The sequence below is a fragment of the Cetorhinus maximus genome, chromosome 5 (assembly GCF_964194155.1).
Source record: "Cetorhinus maximus chromosome 5, sCetMax3.hap1.1, whole genome shotgun sequence".
NCBI classification, from domain to species: Eukaryota; Metazoa; Chordata; class Chondrichthyes; order Lamniformes; family Cetorhinidae; genus Cetorhinus; species Cetorhinus maximus.
In genome coordinates, this window is record NC_135883.1 from 155,967,852 (window position 1) to 155,995,576 (window position 27,725).

The 27,725-nt window shown below is 45.0% G+C and overlaps 1 protein-coding gene across 1 annotated transcript in view; it reads left to right on the forward strand.

Moving 5' to 3' along the window:
* Positions 1 to 24,417, forward strand: part of LOC144680380 (heme-binding protein 2-like) — a 38,398-nt gene extending 13,981 nt beyond the window's left edge. The window contains exons 3-4 of the mRNA XM_078541346.1: positions 16,557 to 16,731; positions 24,246 to 24,417. Of these exons, the coding sequence (XP_078397472.1) occupies positions 16,557 to 16,731; positions 24,246 to 24,417 (347 nt within the window). The remainder of the gene's footprint in view (positions 1 to 16,556; positions 16,732 to 24,245) is intronic.
* Positions 24,418 to 27,725: the final 3,308 nt, after the last annotated feature.

The window sequence follows — 27,725 nt, forward strand, 5'->3', positions numbered from 1 at the left end:
AAATCCCCCCATTGTCAATCCCAGAGGCTTCCGTGTTCACTTGTTCCCAGTGGGTAGAAGTGCCACTTGGGCTATTTCTTTGATATTTGCAGACTTTATGCTCCCAGAATCGGAAGGTTTCCCACATATGGGGCGGAATCATCCCAGATTTGCACTCAGTGCCGAAGCAGGCAGGTAAAACGATGATGGGTTTTCACGCCGTATCATCCCAAGCCCACCACATTATTTATGTACTCCCGGGAAACGCGCTATTTCCATGACGGGAGGGCTGTCATTCGCCCTCCCACCATTACCCCGCCGCTGCATCACGCCGGGCACCACATTTAAAGTCCAGCTGCAGGCATACATCTCAGTGCTTCCAGACCACAACTGCTGCACCTAAGACATGGCCCTGAAACGGAAAAGACTGCAGCCCACAGGTTCAGCGACGCACCCCTCGAGCACCGTTTGGATGCCGTGGGGGCTCCCGGGATGTCCTCTCCCCCACTCTGGCCACAGGAAGGGCATCAACAGCACTAACCCGGCTTGGGAGGCAGTGGCAGCAGTTGGCAGTGCCAACGCCCTTCAATAGAGGACAGCCACCCAGTACCGCAAAAGGATGAAATACCTCCTCCTTTCTGCCAGGGTAATTAGGGGAGGCGGTGGTGTAGCGGTATTATCACTGGACTGGTAATCCAGAGGGTAATGCTCTGGGGACTTGGTTCAAATCCCACCGCAGCAGATGGTGGAATTTCAAATTTGAATTTAATTAATATCTGGAATTGAAAGTCCGGTGACGACCATGAAACCATTGTCAATTGTCATAAGAACCCATCTGGTTCAGTAATGCCCTTTAGGGAAGGCAATCTGCTGTCCTCAGCTGGTCTGACCTACATGTGACTCCACACGCACAGAAATGTGGCTGACTCTTAAAAATGCCCTCTGAATAAGAGTAATTAGGGATGGGCAATAAATGCTGGCCTAGGCAGCAACGCCTACATCCCATGAACGAATAAAAATAGAAAGGTCACTCATCATTTTCAACTCACACACTCACAAACCCATTGCACATCCAGAGGGTTCTGGCACTTGGAGGACTGCTGGAGGCCAGAATTGTGCTGAGCCCGAGTCAGATGATGAGCCTCTGGACTCGGTCATGTCACAGTTGCTGGAGCTGCAAAGGCAGGCTCGGGAACAACAGGAAGGGATGTCCGCTGCACTCCTCAGTTTGAAAGGCATGATGGAGGAGTCCGTCCGCCTTCAGCCTGAGGTGACAGTGCCGACATGCCAATGCACTGAGGTTAACACAGGTAGGACGGCAGCCACCATGGAGACCTTGGTCCAGGATGTTGCTCCTGCACTGCTATGTGGGCGCAACTCCATCGCTGATGCCATAGTGAACCTCCAACAATGTGCACCCAAGATGGGTGCCAGGCAGCTCGATCTCAGCCTGGCTACCCCTGCTCCTCAAGGGGTCAGCCTGGGACCTCTAGGCACCGACAGGGAGGAGGACCAGCAGGTGCACTCTCCAGGCCCATCCATCCAAGTGGCCCATGGAGCATCCAGCCCACCCGACTCCCAAGAATATTTCCCTGCCTATGGCCCCTTGTTCTGATGAGCAGTGCTTTTGTCACTCAGATATGAAACCTTTCTGCACAAGATAAAGGCAGGTGTCTCAGTCCAGGGCCTCTTCCCTCTGCTCTGTGCAGCCCTCAGAGCAAAGTGATGGTCCGGCCTCACACTCCCTGGGGCAGAAATTTGCCCTCATTGGGCGGGCTGGCTGGGGGCAAGTGGAAGTGGTCGGGGAGCCAACAGCCGCCCGTGAATGGGCCATAATCGTTATTTGACGCTGGCGGGCCAACTAAGGCCTGCCCGGTGTGAAAGGTGCAGGACAGCGCTCAGCACTGCCTGTGTTGGGGGAGGGGGAGAGGAGGGCCAGCGCAGAAGTTCACACATGCGCACGGTTAAGCAAAGGAAAAGCTCCCTGAGGCTCAGAGCTGCCTCACGGAGATGGAGATTCTTGGAATAAAAAGAAAGATTGTAAAAATTTTAATAACATGTCCCTGCTCATGTGACACTGTGAGATGAGCAGGGATGTGTTAGAAATTAGTTTAAACATTTAAATATTTTTTGTTGACTGATTAAAACCTCATTCCGCCCGTGGATGAGGTTTCACAAAAAATCCAAAGGCCGCTTGGCCTTTTCACCCACCCACCAACCGTAAGGTCGGACGGGCGGTGAAACATTTCATTCAATTGGACCTTTAATGTCCTTAATGGGCCTGTTAATTGTCGGCGGGTGAGCTGCCGACTGCTGCACGCGCCTGCCCACTGAAATACCGCGTGAGGGAGCGATGACGTCGGGATGCTCGCCTGATGTCATCCTGCATCATTTTACACACGTTCAGATCGGGCGCGCACCCGCACGACGAACGGAAAATTCTACCCCGGGAAATATTACTGATGTCTGCACCTCGACAGTGCTTGTCATTGCTGCCAGAATGTAGTGGGCAGGTGCCACAGAGCTCGCTCATTCTCTCAGTGTGCTCTCAGCACCTTTAAGGAGGGGCTGACCCCCGTCTCTTCAGCATCTGTGACCAGTGACGCTGTGCTCCTGAAGGGCTCAGGTGCTGAAGGCGGACAAATGATTAGATGTTTCTAAAGTTACATGGCTGCGTCTCTATGATATGTCCCTGATCACAGAGCACAGCCGACCTGCCCCTCAGCCAGACAGGAGATGACATTGTCAGAGGCTATGTGAAGATCTATGGAGTGTCCTCACTGCAGGTCATCATCATCCTCCTGCAATCAAGCAACTATTAGGGCCTCCACTGTGTCTCCATGACAGGAGCATTATCACAGAGGGTATTTGCACTGCCATAAGCCAGACTGGAGTCAAACGTTAACAGATGCGATGTGAGGATCTATGGTGTCTCCTCACTGTATGTCGTCACCATCCTCCACAAATCTAGCAGCTATGAGGACCTCCTGAGCACGCCTGCCTCATCTAGTCAGTGCGAGGGCCTCATCCCCATCATTGTCGCCTCCCAGGACCCCCTGACCCTCATCCCTGTCGGCGTCCTCCTCATCAGAGGAGACGTGCAGCTCCTCCATTTCCTCCTCAGCCAGCTCCTCTCCATGTTGCAGGATCAGGTTGTAAAGGGCGTATCTGACGATAACAATGTGTGTCACCCGCTGAGGACTGTATTGCAGGGCTCCACCAGACTGGTCCAGGCAGCGGAACCTCATCTTCAGCATCCTGATGATCTGTTCCAGTAAGTTACGAGTTGCAGCATGAGCCTCAATATACCGTTGTTCTGCTGCAGTCTGAGGCTGCCGCACGGGTGTCATCAGCCCCGGCCTCTGCGGGTAGCCCTTGTCCCCGAGGAGCCAATCCTGCAGCCTCTGTGGACCCTGCAAAACTCCAGGGATCTGTGACTGACTGAGGATGTAGGCATTGTGCACACTCCCTGGAAACCGTGCGCAAACCTGCAGGATGTGTTTCTGGTGGTCGCACACTAGCTGCACATTCAGCGAATGGAACCACGTGTGGTTGATATAGTCCACTATGTTGCAATGGAGACCTGAGCACCACACGGGTGCAGTCAATCACACCCTGCACCTATGGGAAACCCGAGATCTGGGTGAATCCAATCGCTCTTGCTTCCTGGCTGTCCTGGTCCCTGGTGAAATGCTCAGAGTTGTGTGCCCTCGTGAAGATGGCATCCGTGACCTCATGGATGCATTTGTGGATGGAAGCTTGTGATACCCCACAGAGGTCACCTGTGGAGCCTTGAAAGGAGCCACTGGCATAGAAATTGAGCGCCACTGTCAATTTCACGGCCACTGGCAGCGGATACCCTCCATGTCCTCGTGGCACCAAATCCTACAGGAGCCGGCAGATGGGACCGACCAGTTCCCTAGACATGTGCAGTCTTCGGCAACACTGGTTCTTGGTCATCTGCAGGAATGACAGGCAGCGTCTATAGACCCTGGGTGTGGCTAGGCACTGGCCTGCAATGGCTCGTTGGGGCTCTTGGGTGATGTTTGTTGGAGCACCAGCCGCCGCTTCTTCATGAGGTTGCTGCTCCTGCCTCTATGCAGCCAGGATCCTCAGTCGCTCTCTCCTCCGTCGTCATGACATCCTGTAGGCCATCAGGCACACAGCTAGTTTACCAGGCTCCATGATCCTGATGTACTCAGCCTGCAGGATGAAAGTGAGAGACATGTGGTTAGCATGGGTGCACTAAGAACCTGTCCTGGTTAAGTGTAATGGCCCCATAACACTTCCCGGAGAGTGCTGGCCACCACTTGGATGGTCAGAGAATAGTGCGCTGCATGGCTGCCCTATTAGCTTGAGCTATTGGGGAGATAGGTCTAAACTGGGATGCTGACATTGCAAGGAGCTGTGAGCGTCTCCTGCAGTGACTGCTCCACGGCCAGCTTTAGCGAGGAGATTGTACAACGTGCGCAGTCATCCAACTGCTCTGCAGCCCACTAAAATGCTCATGAATTTGCAGTCTGCCTGTGGGGTGGGCTGAGGGTGGGTGGGGCGGGTGTGGTGTACATGGAGTTCTGGGGTACTTGGTGGTAATTTGCTGCCTCTGTGTTGCTTGAGTGGGCAGGTAAGCCAGGAGCCCGACCCCAACCATATCAATGTGGCTGCACCTGAGCTGTCTCAGTTGCAGAGGAATGACCACTTTATGCAGGTTCCCTAATGTGTAGCCACTTCCCTCACCCACCCTACCCACCCACACCGAATACTTGGGCACTATATTCAATGCCAGGCCTGCCCTTGCCCGTCCTCCAGCCACCAGTCGCCTCAATGGCAGGTCCGCCCTTAAACCCGAACCCCCCGATTCTCCTGAAGCTTAAAGTCCAACAGGTGACCCTGGCGAGAGCTGTACAAAGTTACTGTGTACTCACCTCCGAGTTCCCCTCAAAGTGCAGGCCACCAAGCTCACTCCTTTTACGTGCTGTTGTGAAACACGTTGGCGGACTATCCTGCTGACATGGACGGATGACCCGGGGGAGGGGGGTACGATTCTGGCGGGCTGGATGATAATGATATGCAGATGTATTACAATGAGTTTCCTAATGAGTTACAATGATGTCCGATAGCGGGCTGAGCGGGCAATCGCAAACTGCTTTACTGCTGTCATGAAACCAATCGCGCCATATTATCCGCTCACGCCACCGATCATGCCGACTCCAGCGGGCACAGAAAATCCTGCCCATGGTGGGATGGGATTCCAAACTCATGTTCCTACTCCAGCAGTGGCTGCTGAATTTTCCTAGTATAATAAAGGCTCCATATGCCAGGCATGAATCCCACTACTGCAGTCGACATGTACCCTTGTGGAAGCTGATACATTGCATCTCTCTCAGGTTACTGGATGCTGCTGGAATGCTGGGTCCAGACTGAGGCTCAGTGGCAGGAAATTCTGTCTTGTTACAGATAAATCATGTTTGACTAGCTTCATTGAGATATTTAATGGTTAATGTTGGATGAGGGTAGTTGATATTATGTCTATACACTTTCAAAAGATGTTTGACAAATTAATATATAATAGACTGTTCGTAAAATTAAAGCCCATGGGATTAAGGGGATTGGCAGTGTGGATACAGAATTGGCTAAGTGACAGAACACAGAGAGTAGTGGTGGACAGTTGTTTTTCAGACTGGAAGGAAGTTTACAGTGGTGTTCTCCAGGGGTCAGGAACTATTACACATTTCATAAATATTAATGATCTAGAATCGGGTATGCAAGGCATAATGCCAACATTTGCAGATGATATTAATGTTGGGAAATGCAGTAAAAAATAAGGAGGTTCTAACAGGACATCCAATATGAACGTAGGAGCATGGGAGCAGGAGCAGGCCATTTGGCCCTTTGAGTCTGCTCCACCATTCAATAAGATCATGGCTGATCTGGCTGTGCTCTCAGCTCCACTTTCCTGTCTGCTCCCCCATAACCCTTGACTCCCTTGACTAACAGAAATCTTCTAACCCTGCCTTAAATAAATTCAAAGACCCAGCCTCCTCTACTTTCTGGGGAAGAGAATTCCACACACCAACGATCCTTTGGGAGAAAAAGTTTCTCCTCATCTCTGCCTTCAAAGGGAGATCTCTTATTTTTAAACTCTGTTCCTTCATTTTAGCTGCCCTACAACAGGAAACATTCTCTGGGTATCCACCTATCACATCTCCTCAGGATCTTGTATGTTTCAATAAGATCACTTCTCATTCTTCAAGACTTCACTGGGTATAGGACTAACCTGTTCAACCTTTCTTCATAAGACAACTCCCTCATGCCAGAGGGTTCCAGTGAACCTTCTCTGAACTGCTTCTAAAACACTTATGCCTTATTTTAAAAAGGGAGATCAAAACTGCCCAGTTCTACAGATATGGCCTCACCAAGGCCCAGTACAGCTGTAGTAAAACTTTCTGACTTTTATATTCCATTCCTCCTGCAATAAACACCAACATTCCATTTGCCTTCCTAATCACTTGCTGTACCTGCACACTAACCTTTTGTGATCTATGTATGAGGACACCTAGATCCCTCTGTAGGATCGGGTTATGCAATCTCTTTCCAATTAAATAGTATACTGTATAATACTATTCTTCCTGCCAAAGTGAACAAGCTCACATTTGTCCATGTTACACTCAATCTGCAGTAATTTTTCCCACTCACTTAATCTGTTTATATCCCTTTGCAGACTTATTACCTCCTCTTGACAACTTACTTTCCTACATACCTTGGTGACCTTGGCAAATTTAGCTGACATACATTTCTAAAAAAGCATTCAAGGGATGTGGGCATCGCTGGCTAGGCCAGCATTTATTGCCCATCCTTAATTGCCCTTGAGAAGGTAGCGGTGAGCTGCCTTCTTGAACTGCTGCAGTTCCTGTGGTGTAGATACACCCAAAGTGCTGTTATGGAGGGAGTTCCAGGATTTTGACCCAGCCACAGTGAGAGAAATGGATTTGCATTCACTCCCTTCATACAAGTCATTGATATAGATTGTAAACAGTAGAGGTCCCAGCACTGAACTCTCTGGCACTCCACTAGTTTCAGCTTGCCAAATGGAAAACGATCCATTTATCCACACCCCCTGTTTCATGTTAGCCAATCAATCTTTTATCCATGTTAATATGTTACCCACTAAACCATGTGCTCTTATCTGGTGTCGTAACCTTTGATGTGGTCCCTTATCAAATCCCTTTTGGAAGTCCAAGTGCACCACATCCACAGGTTCCCCTTCATCTGCCTTGAGCGTTGCTTTGTCATAAAATTCGAACAGATTTGTTAAAAACGATTCCCCTTTCACAAAGCCATGTTGGTTCTGCCTGATCAAGTATCCTGCAGTAGCCTCCTTAATAATGAATTCTCGCACTTTCCCTTTGACTGATATTTGGCTAAATGTCCCATAGTTCCCTGCTTTCTGTCATCCTCTTTTCTTGCATTAATGTGTTACTTTAGTTATTTTCCAGTCCGTTGGATCCTTTTCAGAATCTAAAGAATTTTACAAGATTATAACCAATGCATCTCTAATCTATGCCACCGCTTCTTTTAAGACCCTCGGGTGCAGGCCATCCGGTACTGGGGGCTTCTCAGCCTTTAGGTCTTGTTTCAGCTGCAGCTGATGTTAATGCTCAGCAAGCCAGGTCTCAGATTGAAACCCATCTCGGCTGATTGTAATTTTCTTTTTCTGTATTGTAGAAATGAGGAGGGAAAGCTACAGAACACAAAAGTACAGGACTTCAGTTATTACTTTTAAAATTTAAAAATTAACATGTTTATTGAAAAAAAAGATAAAGTAAAACTTAAACACACAAGATAAAAGTTACAGTAAGAAAATAAATTGTACAAAATGACACCCAAAATGCTTGATCAAAGTTACACAAAAAAACTATTTTTCCGCAACAACTCTTATAGATTCTTAACCATTAAAACCAGGAAATATTCCCCAAACCGAAAAATTGCTTTTGCTTTAAACAGAAGTACAATCCATGACTTCCCATAACAAATCCATGCTTCTGTGGTTCTTCCAAAGGGAGAGTTCGAACAAATTGTTTCTAAGGACACATATTCTCCTGGCCCAAAACTGAGCTGCTTTCCTCAATTAAAAGGTTTTCAGAGCTTTTCTGCACACTCCAAAACACTGGGATTGGCCTTCGGTGGGACGTCCCCCACAGCAACTGCTACAGCTGAAAACCCATTTGTATAAATACCTTTTCACCCCTTTCTTCATGGTTCTCCATTGTCTTTAATTATCTCCTTGAAAACTCAGGCTCCCAAATATCAAAACCTTGCATGTTCCTATTTTATCTCTATTTTGGATCCATAAAATTTAAAATGCCTGCCCCTGTTTACTCACAAATCTCCTGTAAAATGCAAATGTTCTTGTATCTTTGAGCCTCGTATGAAATGCAGCAACTTCAAATCAATTTCAAAACTTATCCCCAAATGCTCATTTCAGACCAACTCTGTTTCCTTGTAATTTAACACTCACTATAAGGCCTCTTTACGAAATGCAAGAAGATAACACCCTTAGTCTTTTGTGCGTTACACTCTACAGAGAATCTGACTCCAACAATCTCACATTGATTAACTCTGGACACAGACAGACACAAGTTACCCTTACCTACACAGAATATACACATAAACACAGGAATATAAAAATGTACTCCTATCATCATAGTCTAATAGTTTAAAAGCAAAATATTATGTATGCTGGAAATCTGAAATATAAACAGAGAATGCTTTAAAAATTCATCAGGTCTAGCTGCATCTGTGGAGAGAGAAACACAGTTGACATTTCGAGTCCACATGATTCAGCTCTGAGAAAGAATTGTACAGATTCAAAAGGTTAACTCTGTTTCCCTCACCACAGACACTGCCAGACCTGCTGAGTTATTCTAGCATTTTCTCTTGTTATTTCAGGCCAAATAGTTCTCCTAGCACCCTTTCCCAGGTGATGGTGATTGTATTATGTTCATCCCTCCCTATCATTTCTTGATTTTCAAGACTCCTTGGAAAGTTTTCTAAGTCCTCTACTCTGAAAACAGACACAAAATACCTGTTCAACGTCTCCACCATTTCTTTGCTTTCTGTTACTGATTCCTCACAATCACTCTCTAGATTTAGTTATTTTTGCTAACTGTTTTTAGATTACTAGCGAGCTTTCTCTCATACTCTGCTTTCTGCCAATTTATTTTCGTTTAAGTCATTCTTTGCTGGTTGTTAAAATATGTCCATTCCTCTGGCCTACCACTAATCTTGCAGATTTCTACAGTGTTTCTTTCAATTTGAAACTATCATTTTAATATTCCCTTAAATTTTGTTACTGCAACTTTACTGCATTAAGTTTTAGTTTTCAAGTTCACCTAAGCCAATTCTGCCTTCACACTCACCTTTATTTGGGTGTAAAACACTAGGCATGGACCAACACTTCTCCATTTTAAACTGAACATGAAATTCTATCAAATGATCCCTGTCCCTAGAGGCTCCTTTACCATGCGGTAAACCCTGTGTCACTGCACATTACCAGATTTTACCTGTTCCCTGGTTGCCTCGAGAATGTACTGCTCAGAGAAATTGTCCCGAAAACTCTTGGTTCCAGGCTACATTTGCCAACCTGATTTTCCAAATATAAGTGTAGATTAAAGACATCCACGATTATTGCAGTATCTTTTTTACACACCCCATTTATTTCTTCCTGTGTGCTTTGTCCTACAGTATCATTATGTGAGGGGGCCTATAAACTCCTCCCACAAGTGACCTCTTGCCTTTACTATTTTTTATCTCTCCCCAAACTGATTCTACATCTTGCCTTTTCAAGCTAAGCTCTTCTCTCAGTATTGAACTATTGCCCTATTTAATTTACAGGGATACACCACCACCTTTTCTTAGCTTCCTCTCATTCCGATTTATCAAACGTGCTTCACCATTCAGGCCCCAGCCTTGGACCCGTTTCAACTATGTTTCTGTAAGCCCTATCAGGTCATACATATTTATCTCTAGTTGTGCTAACAATTCATCTCTTTTGCTACAAATGCTGCGTGCGTTCAGATGCTAGGCCTGAAACTCTGCTTTCCTTCCCATTTTCTGCTTCATCTGCTGGTGCACTCTTATGATTGCATTTTCTGTCCCTTCCTGCCACACTCTGGAACTCATTCCCCAAATTTCTGCCCTGCTCCATTGCATTGTTGTTTCCCTTTACTTTACTGTATATCCTTACATATGACCCCTTCCCCTCACTATTCAGTTTAACGCTCTCTCTCTACCACCTTAGTTATATGATTCACTAGAACACTGGCCCCAGCACGGTTCAAGTGTAAACCATCACAATGGTACGTCTCCCGCTGCCTGCACCCCATGAATCAAAACCCATTTCTCACACACCAATTCTTTGAGCCATGAATTCATATCTCTAATCGCAATTACCCTGCACCAATTTGCTCGTGGCTCAGGTAATAATCCAGAGATTGTTAACTTGATGTTCTGCATTTTAATTTAGCCCCCAGCTGCTCATAATCCATGAGGAGGGAGGAGGGGGTGGCATAGTGTTATTGTCTGGTATTACAGAGACCCAGGGTAATGCTCTGGGGACCAGGATTCGAACCCCACCACAGCAGATGGTGAAATTTGAATTCAGAATGAATCTGGAATTAAAACACAGATCATGACCAAGAAACCATTGTCGATTGTTGTAAAAACCCATCTAGTTCACTAATATCCTTTAGGGAAGGAAATCTGCCATCCTTACCTGGTCTGGCCTATATGTGACTCCAGGCCCACAGCAATGTGGTTGACTCTTAAATGCCCTCAGAATAAGGACAATTAGGGATGGGCAATAAATTCTGGCTTAGCCAGCGATGCCCTCATCCCACGAATGAGTATGAACAAAAATGTAGAACCTCTTATCTATGTCATTGGTACCTACATGGATCACAACCACTGAATTCTCTCCCTCCCACTGCAAGTTCCTCTCCAGCCCAGAGCAGAAAGTCTGAACCCTGGCACCAGGCAGGCAACACAGCTGCCTGGATTCATGTTCTCAACTGCAGAGAACTGTAACTATCCCCCTGACGATACTGTCTCCTATCACCACCACATTCCTCTCTGCTCACCCACTAGAATGACATCCCTCACCACGGTGCCATGGTCAATTTGCTCATCCAACTTGCAACCCTTCTCCTCATCCACACAGGTAGCAAACACCTCCACTGGGGAACTCCACTATGCACCTTCCTCCAGTCCGAAGAACAGGCTGTTTCTGTTTCCTGTCTCTCAGCCAATTTTGTATCCATGTTGCTACTGCCCCTTATATTCCACGAGATAAATCCTTGCTCACAAGTCTGTTGGAAGTCCATGTACACCCACATCAAAAGCATTAACCTCATCAACACTTTCTGTTACCTCGTCAATTAACTCAAGCAAGTTAGTTAAACACGTTTAGTGCTTAAGAGGTCTGGGCTGGTTTTCCTTCATTAACCCACGTTTGCCGAATTGGCCATTAATTTTGTCGCAAATTATTGTTTCTGGAAGTTTCCTCACCTCCGAGTTTAGCCTGTAGTCGTATTTATCTTGATATTCTAATTTGAACAATAGTGTAACATTTGCAATTCTCCAGTCATCTGGCACCACCCCTGAGTCTAAGGTCGGCTGGATAATTATGGCCATTGCGTCTGCAATTTTCTCCCTAACTCCCCTCTGTCTTCTTGGGTGCATCTCATCTAGTCCTGTTGCCTGATCAACTATAAATACAGGCAATCTATTCAACACCTCCTCATTATCAATTTTAAAGCTTCCAAGTGTCTGAATTACCTCCTTTTTCACTATGACCTGGTCAGAAACTTCTTCTTTGGAAAAGACAGATGCAAACTATTCATGTAATACCTCAACCCTGCCCTCTACCTCCACGCATTCATTCCCATTTGATCCCTAATTGGCTCCACTCCTCCTGTTACCACTCCTTTACTATTTATATGCCTACAGAAGGCTTTTGGATTCCATTTTATGTTAGCTGGCAGCCTCATCTCATTCTCTCCCTTTGCTTCTTTCATTTCCTTTTTCAATTCCCCTCTGAACCTTCTATATTCAGCCTGGTTCACAGCTGCATTACCAACCTGACACCTGTCATGTGTACACTTTTTCTTTTTCAGCTTAATCTCTATCCATTTTATCATCCAAGGAGCTCTGGATTTGTTAGCTCTAACTTTCCCTTCTGTGGGAATATACCTTGATGGTGACTGAACGCTCTCTTCTCTAAAGGCAGCCTGTTGTTCAATCACCTGCTAACTTGTGACTCCAGGTTTTCTGGGCCAGATCCATTCTTACCCCACTGAAGTTGGCTTCCCCCTGTAATTATTCTGACTATGGATTGTTCTTTGTCTTTTTCCATCATCAACCTATTCCCAATGATTACTGTCTCCTAAATGTTCCCCTTCTGACCCACTGGACCCACCGCATTCCCAAGAACCAGATCTAGCATTTCCTCCTTTCTCTTTGGACTAGAAACTTACGACTGATGAAAATTCTCCTGAAGACAATCTAGGAATTCTTGCCCCTCACTGTCCTTTCCACTCCTACTATCCCAGTCTATATTCTGATAAAGATCCCTATTATAAATACTCTGTAATTCTGACACCTCTCTATAATCTCCTTGCAAAATGTACATGTTCTCCACTAGTTGGTGGCCTTTAGACTACATCAAACAATGGAAATCACAAGACTTTTTCTTCCTTAGCTTTAGCCAGATAGATTCTGTCCTTGACCCCTCTGGGACACACTCCCATCCAGCTTTGCAATGTTCTGATTAAACAATGCTGCCACCCCTCCCCCTTTCCTATCTTTCCTGAACACCATGGATCCAGGAATATTTAATACCCACTTCTGCCCTCCCTTGAGCCAGGTCTCTGTTATAGCCACAATGTCACATTACCATGAGGCTATCTCCACCTGTAACTCACCAATCTTATTAAGCACACTCCATGGGCTGAATCTTCCCCCCTTTCAGGGGGGTGGGTGAAGTTGAAGGGCAGGTGTGTAGAGGCGCCCTTCCGATCAGCGTCCCTGATCAGAGGCGCACCGCCATTTTACGTGTCTATCTGCTCCCTGTGCGGGGGCGTATCCCAAATTCGAGAGTGCGCTCTTTGGCGCACGCGCACAAAAGAGCGCACTCATCTCCCTGAGGCTAAGTGCAGCCTCAGGGAGATCAGTTGTAAATGGAAAAAAGATAAAAATAGAAAAATAAAATATCCCTAACATGTCCCCTCATGTGACAATGTTACATGAGTTGGAACATGTCCATAATTTTTACAAAAACTTTATTAATTTTTTTTAAAACCTACATGAAACTTCATCCCGTCCGTGGTTGAGGTTTCATGTTATTTCTAGTTCCCACTGGGGCTCCTGGCCTGATCGCCAACCTTAAGGTTGGACGGGCAGGTCCATTAATTACTTAATTGACCCTGTCAATGGCCTCAATTTTTTTTTTCAGTTTTTAATTTCCCAGCTGCTTAAACTGTCTCCTTAAATTTGGAGACAGGGAAACAAGCTACAGTAGTCACAAGCCAATCAATTCATACTTTCCAGTGATGTGACATTTTGGTTTATTTTTTTCTCTCCTATTTTATTTCAAACTCCAGCATGCCCAGGCCCACTCCTCCTCCGCAGACTCTCCTTGAGGAATGGAATGGAATATAAAAGTAGGGATGTTTTTCATGTAGCTTTACAGGGCATTGGTGAGACCACATCGAGGAAACTGTGTACAGTTCTGGTCTCCTTTTTTAAGAAAGGACATAGTTGCGTAAAAATCAGTTCAGAGAAGGTTCACACGACTGATTCGTGGGCTGAGCAGATTATCGTATGAGGAAAGGTTGGGCAGGTTGGGACTGTATCCATTGAAGTTTGGAAGATGGAGGTGATTTTATTGAAACATATAAGACCCGGAGGAGGCTGGACAGGGTGGATGTTGAGAGGATATTTTCCCTTTTTGGAGAGACCAGAATTGGGGGACACAGTTTAAAATTAATGGGTTTCCCATTTAAGAGAGATGAGAAGAATTTTTTTTTTTCTCAGAGGTTGTGCGTCTGTCTAACCCACTTCCCCTGAGATGGGTAGAGGCAGGTCATTGAATATTTTTAAGGCAGAAATAAGTAAATTTGTGACCAACAAGGGAGTCAAAGGTTTCAGGCGGTAGCTGTTCAGATTCTGTCAATCGCACCTCCTCCAGGCACATCTTTGTTTCTTTACAATAGGAAGGAAATCAAGGCCTTGGAGAGGGTGCAGAAGAGATTTACGAGAATGATAGGAGTGTGGATGGGCCTCAGTTACAAGGAGAGGCTGGAGAGGTTGGAGATCATTTCACTAGAGCAGAGAAAGTTGCCGAGTGATTTGAGAGAGGTTTGCAGAGCCAGGAAGGGTTTTGACAGAGTAAATAAGGAGAAACTGTTTCCAGTGGCAGAGCGGTCGATAACCGGAGTGCATAGAATTTAGATGATTGGCAAAAGGATCAGGTGCAACATTTATTTAAACAATGAGTCACTGTGATCTGGAGAGCACTGCCTGAACTGGTGGTGAAGCAAATTCAAGAGTAAAATTCAAAAGACAATTCTTGAGATAATGGGAAACATTTTTGTGTGTCTGTGGGAAAAGAGGAGGTCAGGGTGATTAGTGGGATATGTCTACCAAACAACACAGGAGCAGCCTGCCTGGAAGCTGTATCATTCTGTGTGTCTTTGATTCAATGTAACCACATCAGTGTTTTCCACATCTCAGCAAAGTTTCCCTGACTCACCATTAGCAATATTTTGCCTCAGTTTTCACAGTGGAGGACACTAGTACCACCCCAATAGGAACAGGTAGTGCAGAGGATATAGAGAAGGAGGAACTTAGAACAATCACCATCACTGGAGAAAAAGTACTGAGCAAACTATTGGGATTAAAGGTTGACAAGTCCCCAGGACCTGATGGCCGACATCCCAGGGTCTTAAAGGAAGTGGCAGCGGAGATAGTAGATACATTGGCTATAATATTCCAAAATGCCCTGGATTCTAGAAAGGTCCCGTGGATTGGACAAATGCTAATATAACGCCCTTATTCAAAAAGGGCGGGAAGCAGAAAGTAGGAAACTATAGACGAGTTAGTTTAACGTCTGTTGTTGAGAAATTGTTGGAATGCATTATTAAGGAAGTAACAATGGGGCATTTGGAAAACCAAAATGCAATCCATCAGAGTCAGCGTGGTTTTACGAAGAATAAATTGTGTTTGACTAATTTGCTAGAGTTCTTTGACAATGTGACAGGCAAAGTGGATAATGGGCATCCTGTAGATGTAGGATATCTGGACTTCCAGAAGGCCTTTGATAAGGTGCTGCACAAAAGATTAATACACAAGATAAGATCACACTGAGCTAGGGGTAATATATTATCTTGGATAGAGGATTGGCTAACCAATAGAAAACAGAGAGTCGGGATAAATGTGTCTTTTTCTGGATGGCAAGCTGTAACTCGTGGGGTGCCACAGGGTTCGGTCCTTGGGACCCAACTATTTACAATCCTTATTAATGACTTGGATTCATGGTTAGAAGGTACTATAGCTAAATTTGCAGATGACACCAAAATAGGTGGGAAGGTAAGTTGCAATGATGAAATAAGGAATTTACAAATGGACATGGACAGGTTCAGTGAATGGGCCAAAATTTGGCAGATGGAGTTTAACGTGGATAAGTGTGAGGTTATCCATTTTGGTCAGAAGAATAAAAAGGCGACTTATTATTTAAATGGAGAGAAACTTCAGAATGCTTCAGTGCAGAGGGATCTGGTTGTCCTCATGCATGAATCGCTGAAAGCTAGTATGCAGCTGCAGCAGGTAATAAGGAAGGCAAATGGAATTTTGGCATTTATTGCTGAAGGAATAGCGTATAAAAATAGGGAAGTGTTGTTGCAGCTGTACAAAGCATTGGTGAGGCCGCACCTCGAGTACTGTGCACAGTTTTGGTCCCCTAACTTGAGGAAGGAAGTAGTTGTACTAGAGGCAGTTCAGAGGAGGTTCACTAGATTGATTCCAGAGATGCGGGGCTTGTCTTATGAGAAGAGATAGAGCAGTTTAGGCCTATACTCACTAGAGTTTGGTAGGATGAGAGGAGATCTAATTGAGGTATATAAGATGCTAAAGGGGACCGACAAAGTAGACGTGCAGCGGATGTTTCCCCTTCTGGGGCTTTCTAGAAGGAGAGGCCATAGTTTTATGCTAAGGGGTGGTAGATTTAAATCAGAGATTACTTTGATTTACTTTTCTCAAAGGGTCATGAATCTATGGAATTCACGACCTCAGAGTGCAGTGGATGCCGGGATGCTGAATAAATTTAAGGAGGAGATAGACAGATTTTTAATTAGTAATGGGTTATGGGGAGATGGTGGGAAATTGGAATTGAGGCCAAAATGAGATCAGCCATGATCGTAATGAATGGCAGGGCAGGCTCGAGGGGCTGAATTGCCTACTCCTGCTCCTTGTTCTTATGTTCTTATTAGCAATGCTGTAACATTGTGTTTCTTTGTCTACAGGTACAATTGTTCCCATCTCTGCACCTTGGACAGTTTCTGGATCCATGGAAAAAGGCACAATGGAACAGACATTCGTTATATCTGTTTTGATAGTTGCTGAAGTCATCAGTCCACCAGAACCAACAGATCAAACAGTTCAACTATGGAGTGGATCTTCTGATTGGTACTATGTCAGGTGAATTCAGTTACTGATACATTGTGTTTGATATTGCTTTAACTCAGCTTTCGTGTCAACATCACTCAACCTAGAGTCGGACTGTGATAAATGGGCTTATCCGGGTACATAGGAACATTGGTCAATATTAATTGTATAATGGAGTGATTCATATCTCACAATCTGCAGTTCCTTCTTCTGAGAACACAGCGAGACCTCCCCATTCACATTAGTCAGGTTCATATGGAGTTGGCTCCTGTTTTTCCGACATTCTCACATCCACCACCTTGTGCATTTTTGGAAGAACAAATTCACATCCTTGTTATATATAGATACAATAAGCATAGTGGGAGAGGAAGTATTGGAGGGACTGGCATTCTTGAAGGTGGATAAATCACCAGAGCCGGATGAATTGTATCCAGGCTGTTGAACGAAGACAGGGAAGAAATCGCAGATGCTCTGAGGATCACTTTCCAATCCTCACTAGACACAGGCGAGCTCACAGAAGATTGTTGGCTTGCAAATGTCGTACCATTTTTTTTAAAAGTTGTGAGGTATATGCCAGAAAATTACAGGCCAGTCAGTCTGACTTTGGTGGTGGGCAAATTATTGGAGACAACTCTGAGAGACAGGATAAACTGTCACTTAGAAAGGGGCAGATCGATCTTGGATAGTCAGCATGGTTTTGTCAGGGAATATTGTGTCTGTTGGCTTAATTAAATTTTTGAGGAAGCAACAAGGAGGATTGACGAGAGTAGTGCAGTGGATGTTGTCTACATGGATTTTAGTGAGGCATTTGACAAGGTCCCACGTGGAAGACTGTTCAGAAAAGTGAGAGCCCATTGGATACAGGGGAAGGTGGCTGGTTTGATTCCAAATTGGCTCAGTGAAAGGAAACAAAGGGTTTCCAGTGGTTTTCCACTGGGCTCAGTGTTGGGACCTTGCTGTATGTTGTATTTATTAATTATTTAGATGTAAATGTGGGAGGCATAATGAGGAGATTTGTAAATGACACAGAAATTGGCAGTGCAGATGATAATGAAGCGGACAGCTGTTGACTCCAGAACTATATCAATGGTTTCATTGAGTAGGTGGAGAAATGGCAAATGGAATTCAATCCGGAAAAGTGTGAGGTAATGGATTTGGGGAGGGCAAAAGAAGCAAGGGAATATTCAATAAACGGGAAGTTATTGAGAAGGGTTGAGGAAGTGAGACTTTGGAGTGCATGACCACAGGTCCTTGAAGGTAGGACAGGTAGACAATGTGGTTAACTTTACTGGACGAGCTATTTAATATAAAAGCAGGAATGGAACTTTATAAAATGCCGATGATGCCACAGCTGGAATTCTGTGCACAGTTCTGGACACCACATTACAGGAAGGACATAATTGCTCAGGAGAGAGTGCAGAGGAGATTTACAAGAATGTTGCCAGGGCTTCAAAATTGCAGCTATGAGGAGAGATTGGATCGGCTCAGGTAGTTTTCCTTAGAACAGAGGAGGCTAAGGAGTGACCTAATTGAGGTTTACAAAGTTATGTGGGGCCTAGAATGGGTAAACAGGAAAGACTTGATTCCCCTGGCTGAGGGGTCAATTAGCAGAGGACATAGATTTAAGGTGATTGGTAGGAGTATGAGAGGGGACATGTGGAAAATCTTTGGGATTCACTGCTTAAGTTGATGGTTGAGGCTGAAAAGCTCAACTCTTTTAAATGGTACCTGGACCTGCATCTGAAGCGCTGTAACCTGCAAGGCTACGGACCTATTGCTGGAAAGTGGGATTAAAATGAGCGGTTAGTTTTGTTTTCCTCTTTTTTGGTTGGCGCAGAAATGATGGGCTGAATGGCCTGTTTCTTCACCGTAGCTTTTCTATGGTTCTATGGTTAATCAGTGCCTCACACAAAACCATTTCATTTCATCATCTCATTGAGATATCTGATGTTCTATTCTAATTAATTTAAATGTCTCTTTATCTGCTCTTTCTGTGCTTAGTCATAAATGGCACAGTTGCAATGTTACTGGCTTCCCTCCCATACCCTTTGGATGGGACATTTTCCTAATATGTGTCTGGATGATGAATGTCGGTGTGATTTGCTGATCTCAGAGAGGATCAAGCTGGGCTCAGTCCTTTCCTCACTCAACATTCACTAATTCACACTATCAGTGAGGGTCACTACACAGGACGATCTCCAATGTAGACATTGTCCTCCTGCTGCAATGGACAGTGATGCTATTTTGTCATCTGTAGTGTTTGCACATTGAGCTTTTACAGTGAGCAGTTGTGATCACAGAGATTGCTATTTGGTAAAATTACGGCCTAGTTTTCACTCTGTTTAAATTATTGATAGAAAGTCAGACTTGGGGCCTATGAATTCCCAACCAGTGACCCCTGTGAACAACAATTCACTCCAGGAATTCCCGATCACAGATTCTGTCCTCATATTTTAAACAATCAAAGAAAATGGTAGTGTTCCCTTCAAAGAGGAAAAGTTGGGGTGGGAGGAGTTTCTGAGATATCAGCTGGGTGTGGGTCATCCTTTATATGGGTTGGCAGTATGTGGTAGATTTGTAGAGAGCAGGAAATGCTGCAGGCAATTTGTGCACAGCAAGATCATACAAACATACAAATTAGGAGCAGGAGTAGGCCATCAGCCCCTGGAGCCTTCTCTGCCATCCACTAAGATCATGTCTGATCTGATTGCGGCCTCAATGTCACTTTCCTGCCTACCCCCTGTACCTTTCACTCCCTTAATAGTCAAGAATCTATCTCCCTCTACCTTAAAACTATTGAATGACCCTCTTCTGCTCTCTGGGGATGAGAGTTCCACTAACTCAAGACCCTCTGAGAGAAAAAAAGTTCACTTCATCTCCATTTTCAATAGGAGAGCTCTTATTTTTAAACTTTGCTCTCAGGTTCAGGTCTCTCCAACAAGGGGAAACATCCTCTCAGCATCCACTCTGTCAAGCCCCCTCAGCATCTTTTATGTTTCAATAAGATCACCTCATTCTTCGAAACTCCAAATGGCCCAACATGCCCAAGCTTTCCTCATAAGATAACTCATCCCAGGAATCATTAGAGTGAATCTTCTCTGAACTGCTTCTAAGTCAATTATGTCCTTTCCTAATTTAGGAGACCACAACTGTCCACAGTACTCTAGATGTGGTCTTGCCAGTGCCCTGTAGAAATGTAGCAAAGGATCCCTCCTTTTATATTCCAATAACGATACCATTTCCCTTTTCTAATCACTTGCTATATCTGTATACTAGCTTCTTCTGATACATCCACCCGGACACCCAGATCCCTCTGCACCTCAAAGTCCGCAATCTCTCTCCATTTAAACAATCTGCTGCTTTTCCATTCTTCCTGCCAAAGTGGACAAGTACCAAAATGGGCAAGAGGAATTACATTCACTATTTTCCAATCTGATGGGACCCTTCTAGAATCCAGGGAATTTTGGAAACTCAAAACTAATGCATCTATTATCGCAGCAGCCGCTTCTAAGACTGTAGGATGAAGTCCATCAGGGCCTGGGGGCTTGCTTGCCTTTACTTACTATAATTTCCTCAGTACTCTTTCCCTGGTGATTGTAATTGTTTTAAGTTGCTCCCCCACTTTCATGTCTTGGTTCACAATTATCCCTGGGATATTATGTTTTCCTCTACAACTCAGGTGGATGGAAAATATCTGTTAAATTCACATGCCATGTCCTTATTTTCCGTTATTAATTCCACATTCACTCTATAGAGGACAAACATTCACCTTAGTTATTCTAATACTTTTAAAATAATTGTAGAAATGCTTATTATTCATTTTTATGCTTGCAGCAAATTTTCTCTCATATTCAAATTTCTCTTTATTATTATTCTTATTATTATTTTCATTGTTCTTTGAGTCATTCTTTGTTGATTTCATACTCAGTCCAATTTTCTGATCTTCGTGGAGTTCTATGCTCTTGCTTACAATTTGATCCTATCTTTAACTTCTTTAGATGGCCATGGATGGTATGTTCCTCCCCTAGAATCGTTCTTGCTCACTTTCTCACTGGAATGTATCTTTGCTGAGTGTTATAAAAAATCTTCTTAAATATCTGCCACTGATCTCCATTGACCTATCTCTAAACCTATTTCCCCAGTTCACATTAACCAGCTCTGTCGTCATACCCTCATAATTGCCCTTATTTGAGTTTAAAGCATCAGTCTTAGACCCGCTGGCCCATAACTTCTGTTCTCCGGGGCGTCAAACCCAGGAGATAGCCCAGAAGATGCACTGGGGCATCCAGCGGAAGTCCCCAATCAAACATTGTATTCAAGTTCAAACTTCCCATTGGCAATTACCCTGCACTGGGAAACATCATATACTCCAATTTAATTGAGAGACTTTGGATGGTTCCAACTCTCTCAGCAGGATAGTTACTCAGGAAAAGTTAGAATAATTAAAACCACATCTAAATCCTGGCTAACTATCGTACTAACATTCCCCTCCCTGCCCAGAAACAGCCAGGGGCTGCCCTTGTCACCCACAACCCGCAACTACCCCCTGAATCTCCTGATTGTCCCCAGACTCCTGACTACTCCCCAACCAATTACCGAGGTCCCATCCATCGCCCCGACTGCACTCCAGACACGCCGACCACACACCACTTCCCTGACTACACTCACTAACCCCCTACAAAACGGCAGCACACTGACTACACTCTCTAACCCCCGACAAAACGGCAGCACACTGACTACACTCACTAACCCCCGAAAAAACGGCAGCACACTGACTACACTCTCTAACCCCCGACAAAACGGCAGCACACTGACTACACTCACTAACCCCCGACAAAACGGCAACACACTGACTACACTCACTAACCCCGACAAAACGGCAGCACACTGACTACACTCTTTAACCCCCGACAAAACGGCAGCACACTGACTACACTCTCTAACCCCGACAAAACGGCAGCACACTGACTACACTCACTTACCCCCGACAAAACGGCAGCACACTGACTACACTCTCTAACCCCCGACAAAACGGCAGCACACTGACTACACTCACTAACCCCCGACAAAACGGCAGCACACTGACTACACTCTCTAACCCCCGACAAAACGGCAGCACACTGACTACACTCTCTAACCCCCGACAAAACGGCAGCACACTGACTACACTCACTAACCCCCGACAAAACGGCAACACACTGACTACACTCACTAACCCCGACAAAACGGCAGCACACTGACTACACTCTTTAACCCCCGACAAAACGGCAGCACACTGACTACACTCTCTAACCCCGACAAAACGGCAGCACACTGACTACGCTCTCTAACCCCCGACAAAACGGCAGCACACTGACTACACTCACTAACCCCCGACAAAACGGCAGCACACTGACTACACTCTCTAACCCCCGACAAAACGGCAGCACACTGACTACACTCACTAACCCCCGACAAAACGGCAGCACACTGACTACACTCTCTAACCCCCGACAAAACGGCAGCACACTGACTACACTCACTAACCCCCGACAAAACAGCAGCACACTGACTACACTCACTAACCCCCGACAAAACGGCAGGACACTGACTACACTCACTAACCCCCGACAAAACGGCAGCACACTGACTGCACTCACTAACCACCGACAAAACGGCAGCACACTGACTACACTCACTAACCCCCGACAAAACGGCAGCACACTGACTACACTCTCTAACCCCCGACAAAACGGCAGCACACTGACTGCACTCACTAACCCCCGACAAAACGGCAGCACACTGACTACACTCTCTAACCCCCGACAAAACGGCAGCACACTGACTACACTCTCAAACCCCCGACAAAACGGCAGCACACTGACTACAATCTCAAACCCCCGACAAAACGGCAGTACACTGACTACAATCCCAACCCACCAACTAATCCTCTAACAACCCCCTCCCCCACCCCCAGACACCCTTCCGACCCCCCTGACAAACCCCTACCACCTTCCCACTACTCTCCTAATCTCTCAACTACTCCCTACCCACCCCCAACTACTCACCCAGCAACTGGTAGAACCCTCCCCTTCCCATGACCAACTCCCATCCTCCCCGGATAAACTCCCATTCCCGTGCCTGCCCCAGGCTCACCCTACAATCCCACCATCCCCACTGACCACCAGACCTCCCCCGATCCTACCCACTTACCTTGCACACTTACCTTCTCTCTGGCTTCTCAAAATGGCTGGGTCCAAAACTTCATAAGATGTAGGAGCAGAAGTCGGCCATTTGGCCCATCAAGCTTGCACAGCTATTCAACGAGATCATGGCTGACCTGATACTCCTCAACTCCACTTTTGTGCTTTTTCCACATAATCCTTGATCCCCTTACTGATTAAAAATCTGTCTATCTCAGCCTTGAATGTATTTTGCAGCTCAGCCTCTTCAGCTCATTAAACTTTAAACTTACCTGCTTTATAGCAGCTGCTGCCATAAAAAGGGGTCTGGCCTCCTCTCGAATGATTCTGCTGCCCTCGACTGAAGGCCTCGGGAACACGCTGCACTGCGCATTTCTCACCTGGCCCGAGGTGAAAGGTCGGGAGAGGAAGGTGCAGCTGCTGAGTAAGGTCGGAAAAAGGATCAGAGTGGCAATCAAATAGTCGTTGTCAATTCTCGAAAGTTCTGGCCCAAGTTCTCTGCCTCAAACTGAAAGCAAAATTCAATCATATTATGGTCACTGCTGCCTAGATGTGCCTTTACTGTTACGTACCATTAAATAACCCTGTCTTGCTGCCCATGACCAGATGTAGCATTGTCTGCTCTCTGGTTGGCTGTAGAATGTGCTGCTCTAAGATACTGTCCCAAAAACACTTGATGAGAACAGCTTGCCAACCTGATTCATCCAATTTATATGTAGATTAAAATTACCCATGATTATCACTGTACCTAGATGGTAGCGATTGTGGGTTTGGAAGATGCTGTCTAAGGAGACTTGGTGAGTTCCTGCAGTGCATCTTTTAGATGATACACACTGCTGCCACTGTGCACCAGTGGTGGAGGGAGTGAATGTTTGTGGATGGGAAGCCAATCAAGTGCGTTGCTTTCTCCTGGATAATGTCAAACTGCTCAAGTGTTGATGGAGCAGCACTCATCCAGGCAAGCGGAGAGTCTTCCATCACATTCTTGTAATTGGTGGACAGTCTTTGGGGAGTCAGGAGGTAAGTTATTCACCACAGGATTTCCAACCTCTGACCTTCTCTTGTAGACACAGTATTTATATGGCTAATCCAGTTCAGTTTCTGGTCAACGGTAACCCACAGGAAGTTGATAGTAGGGGATTCAGTGATGGTAATGCCATTGAATGTCATTTCTCTGTATTAAATCCAATCTGCCACTTGTCTGCCCATTGGGCTAGCTTATCTATCATGTTACTACAGCTGTGGATGAACTGGATGGTGGAGGGTCCTCAGTGTACTGAATGTCCTGACAATCCATTTGGCTTCCATAAGGGCTTTGTCAGGAGGAACAAAAATGAAAATTATATATTCTTAATTCTGTTGCAGAGCTTTTGACCAGAAACTTGATGGGCAACAATATGAAAAACTTGTGACTGAATTCCTGAAGGACTTGGAACAAGACAATCAAAACTTTGGTCCAAGATTTCACATTTCTTTTTATAACACACATGGGCTCATGCATATCGCTTTTAGAAAGATAGTACATCCTCTCGGGTAGGTTTGGTTATCTCTGTAGACATCAACAGTGAGATGTGCTTAACTCTATTCTTAATCTGACTGAACCTTCCACTAATTACACTTTGGGTTTAAGCTGGAGTACTGTGCAAAGTTCTGGTCTCCTTTCCTAAGGAAGGATATATTTACCTTAGAGGGAATGCAATGACTGTTCATTAGACAGATTACATATATGTGCTGGGATTGGGATTGGTATTGGGACACATTCAGCACTGGGACCCTGTTTAGAATATTGCCCTCTACTGACAGATAACTCTGACTCCCACACACACTGCTGCATTTAATCTTCATTCAAAATTATACCAACACGTTAGCATCAACAGTGAGCATTCCTTCCCCATTTACATAAACTGGTCCCTTTAGTTGTTTTGTTCAGTGATTCTAAACAACGGCTCTTTCCTGGTGTCCAGTTCAATGTCTCTCCACATTGTCCTGTGACAGACAGATCTTGTTTCTCACCAAATTTGACGAAAAACAGGGGCACTTCAACCTTGTTCCACCATTCATAAAGATCAGAGCTGATCGTCTACCTTAACTCCACTGTCTAAACAATGGCTCTTTCCGGGTGTCCAGCTCAATGTCTCCCACACTATCCAGTGACAGACAGATCATGGTTCTCACCAGGGGCTGTCCCTCCTTGTCTTTCCCAAAGTCAAATAAAACAGAGGCTCTTCAATCCTGCTCCACCATTCAGTAAGATCATGGCTGATCTTCTACCTCAATTCCACCTTCCCACACTATCCCTCGAGTGTGTAATCTGTCTAATAAACAGGCATTGCAGTCCCTTTAAGGAAAGTTCATCCGCCCTTAGGTAAGGAGGCCAAAACTACAGGTGTGGTGTCACCTATATAATTGAAGCAAAATTTATTTTCTCTTAACTCTCTTTGTAATAAAGGCTAAGATACCATTTGTTTTCCTAATTGCTTGTTGTAACTGCATATTACCTTCCTAGGCTTCATGTGTAAAGACACCCAAGTCCCTCTGAATACCAACATTTTCCAGTCACTCACCCATGCAAAAGATTCCACTTTTATATTTTTCCTATATTTGGCTGACTTCACACATCCCCAAATAAGATTCCATCTGCCACATTCTTACCCATTCACTTAACCAACCAAATTTGGAGAAACCACATGGTCTTCTACCCCCACGTTAACTAGACATGAGGATCCAGCCCTGGCAGATCTGACTGTCCCTGACAGAGGAGTCCTGACTGCTCTTGTTGCTTTTCATATTGTTTATAATTAGGTTCCTCCTTCAATTCCAAATTATTTGGGACCCTCTTCTCCGGTGGGGATTGGCTCCCTGCCTGCTGGAGATTGGGTCGGTCCCGCCCGCACGACAGGCAAAATATTCAGCCCCTTGAGTTCACCTACAACATTCCAATTACCCCTGCTGAGAGTGATCTCAGACAATCTCCTTTACAATGCATAGAAGGGAGAGCCAGCTGAGCCAGCAACTTCAGCCATGTTCCACAGAGCGGTGAGTGCAACACTGGACACTAACATAAACATTCAATAAAGAGTGGACCAAAAAACACCTTTATTGTGGAAGAGATAATATTGTGTCTCCCTAATTCTTCTGTAACCATCAAGGTGTGCCAACTATGAGCTGTGCCAGGACATTGAGCTTTCTGATTAAATTAGCCTCAACAAATAACGATGGTGCCGTCATGAATAAAGAGAAACCAATGTAACGTGAAATACTTACAAGTGAAGTTTAAATTTGAAAAACACGCAGCCCACCTTTCTGCTCTCAATAAATCTCCTGTTAGTAACAATAGAGTTGGGCGGGAATGTTGTGGTCATGATGAAGATCCTCCCTTTTTGTCCAGGAGACTCTTTTATAACCCGCCTGTACCTGCTGCCTTGTCAGCTGACAACAGTATTCACCACTGAAAAGCTTCCCCGCAGCATGGTCACACACGTCTCTTATGCACACCATTTTCATTAGAATCATGAGGAAACTGAAGGTGAAGATTTGACGACTCTGGTTTGAAGCAGCATAAAACTGAGAAAGAATCCCAATCTAAAATTAGAATCCAGAGTCTGAACATGGAAAAAAGGTCAGATTCCCATCTCCTCACACCCGTACTGGGAGGTCACATTCGGAACATCGACAGACTGAACCTGTGATTGAGAACATGATCTATTCAGATATTACCCCTGTTAACAGGTGACCCATATACAGGCTTCTCTCATGGAGTAAATTAGCCATTGTCATCTTGCCTCTGTTTGTCTTTTGTTTTTCAAACTGCTGGGAATGTATTCTCACTGTGAAATAAAGAGGGTGATGCATTTCAACATTTGGTCTCATGTTAGATTCTTACTCAGAAATAAATCTGGGTCACTCATTTATTATTTTTGGGGAGATAGTGGTGTCGTGGTAATATCACTGAACTAGTAATATAGAGACCCAGGTTAATGCTATGGGAGCACATGTTTAAATCTCACCATAACAGCTTCTGAACTTTAAATTCAGTTAATAAAATCTGGAATTGAAAGCTTTTAATAGTGATAAAAGCAAAATTCTGCAGATGCTAGTAATATAAACAGAAAATGCTGGAAAATATCTGCAGGTCTGACAGCACCTGTCACCCCTTCTTTAAAGATCATATGGATGGGAAGCATTAACTCTGTTTCTCTCTCTGGTAGACCTGGTGAATTTTTCCAGCATTTTCTGTTTTTATTTCAGATTTCCAGCATCCGCAGTGTTTTGCTTTTATCTTAGTGTTTAATTCAGTGCCACTTCTCTTCCAGGAATGCCTGTGTTGAAGAAGTACTGCTCTTCTCTCAGTAATAGTGACTCTGAAACTAACATTGATTGTTGCAAAAACCCATCTGCTTCACTAATGCCCTTACCTGGTTTGGTCTACATCTACAGCAATGTGGTTGGCTCTTTACTGCCCTTTCAAATGGCTGAGCAAGCCTCTTAGATCAAGGGCAATTAGGGATGGGCAACAATATGTGAGCCTTGCCAGCAACAGTAGAGATAAGCCAGGGATCTACAGGCCAGTGAGTCTCTCATCAGTTGTACGGAAACTATTGGAGAAAATTCTGAAGGAGATAATCTATCTCCACTTGGAGAGGTAAGATTTGATCAGGGATAGTCAGCATGGCTTTATCAGAGGGAGGTCATGCCTAACAAAGTTGATTGCATTTTTTGAGGAGGTGACCAGGCGTGTAGATGAGGGCAGTGTAGTTGATGCAGTTTATATGGATTTCAGCAAAGCCTTTGACAAGGTCCCACATGGGAGATTTAGAATGCACATGGGATACAGGGTAATTTGAT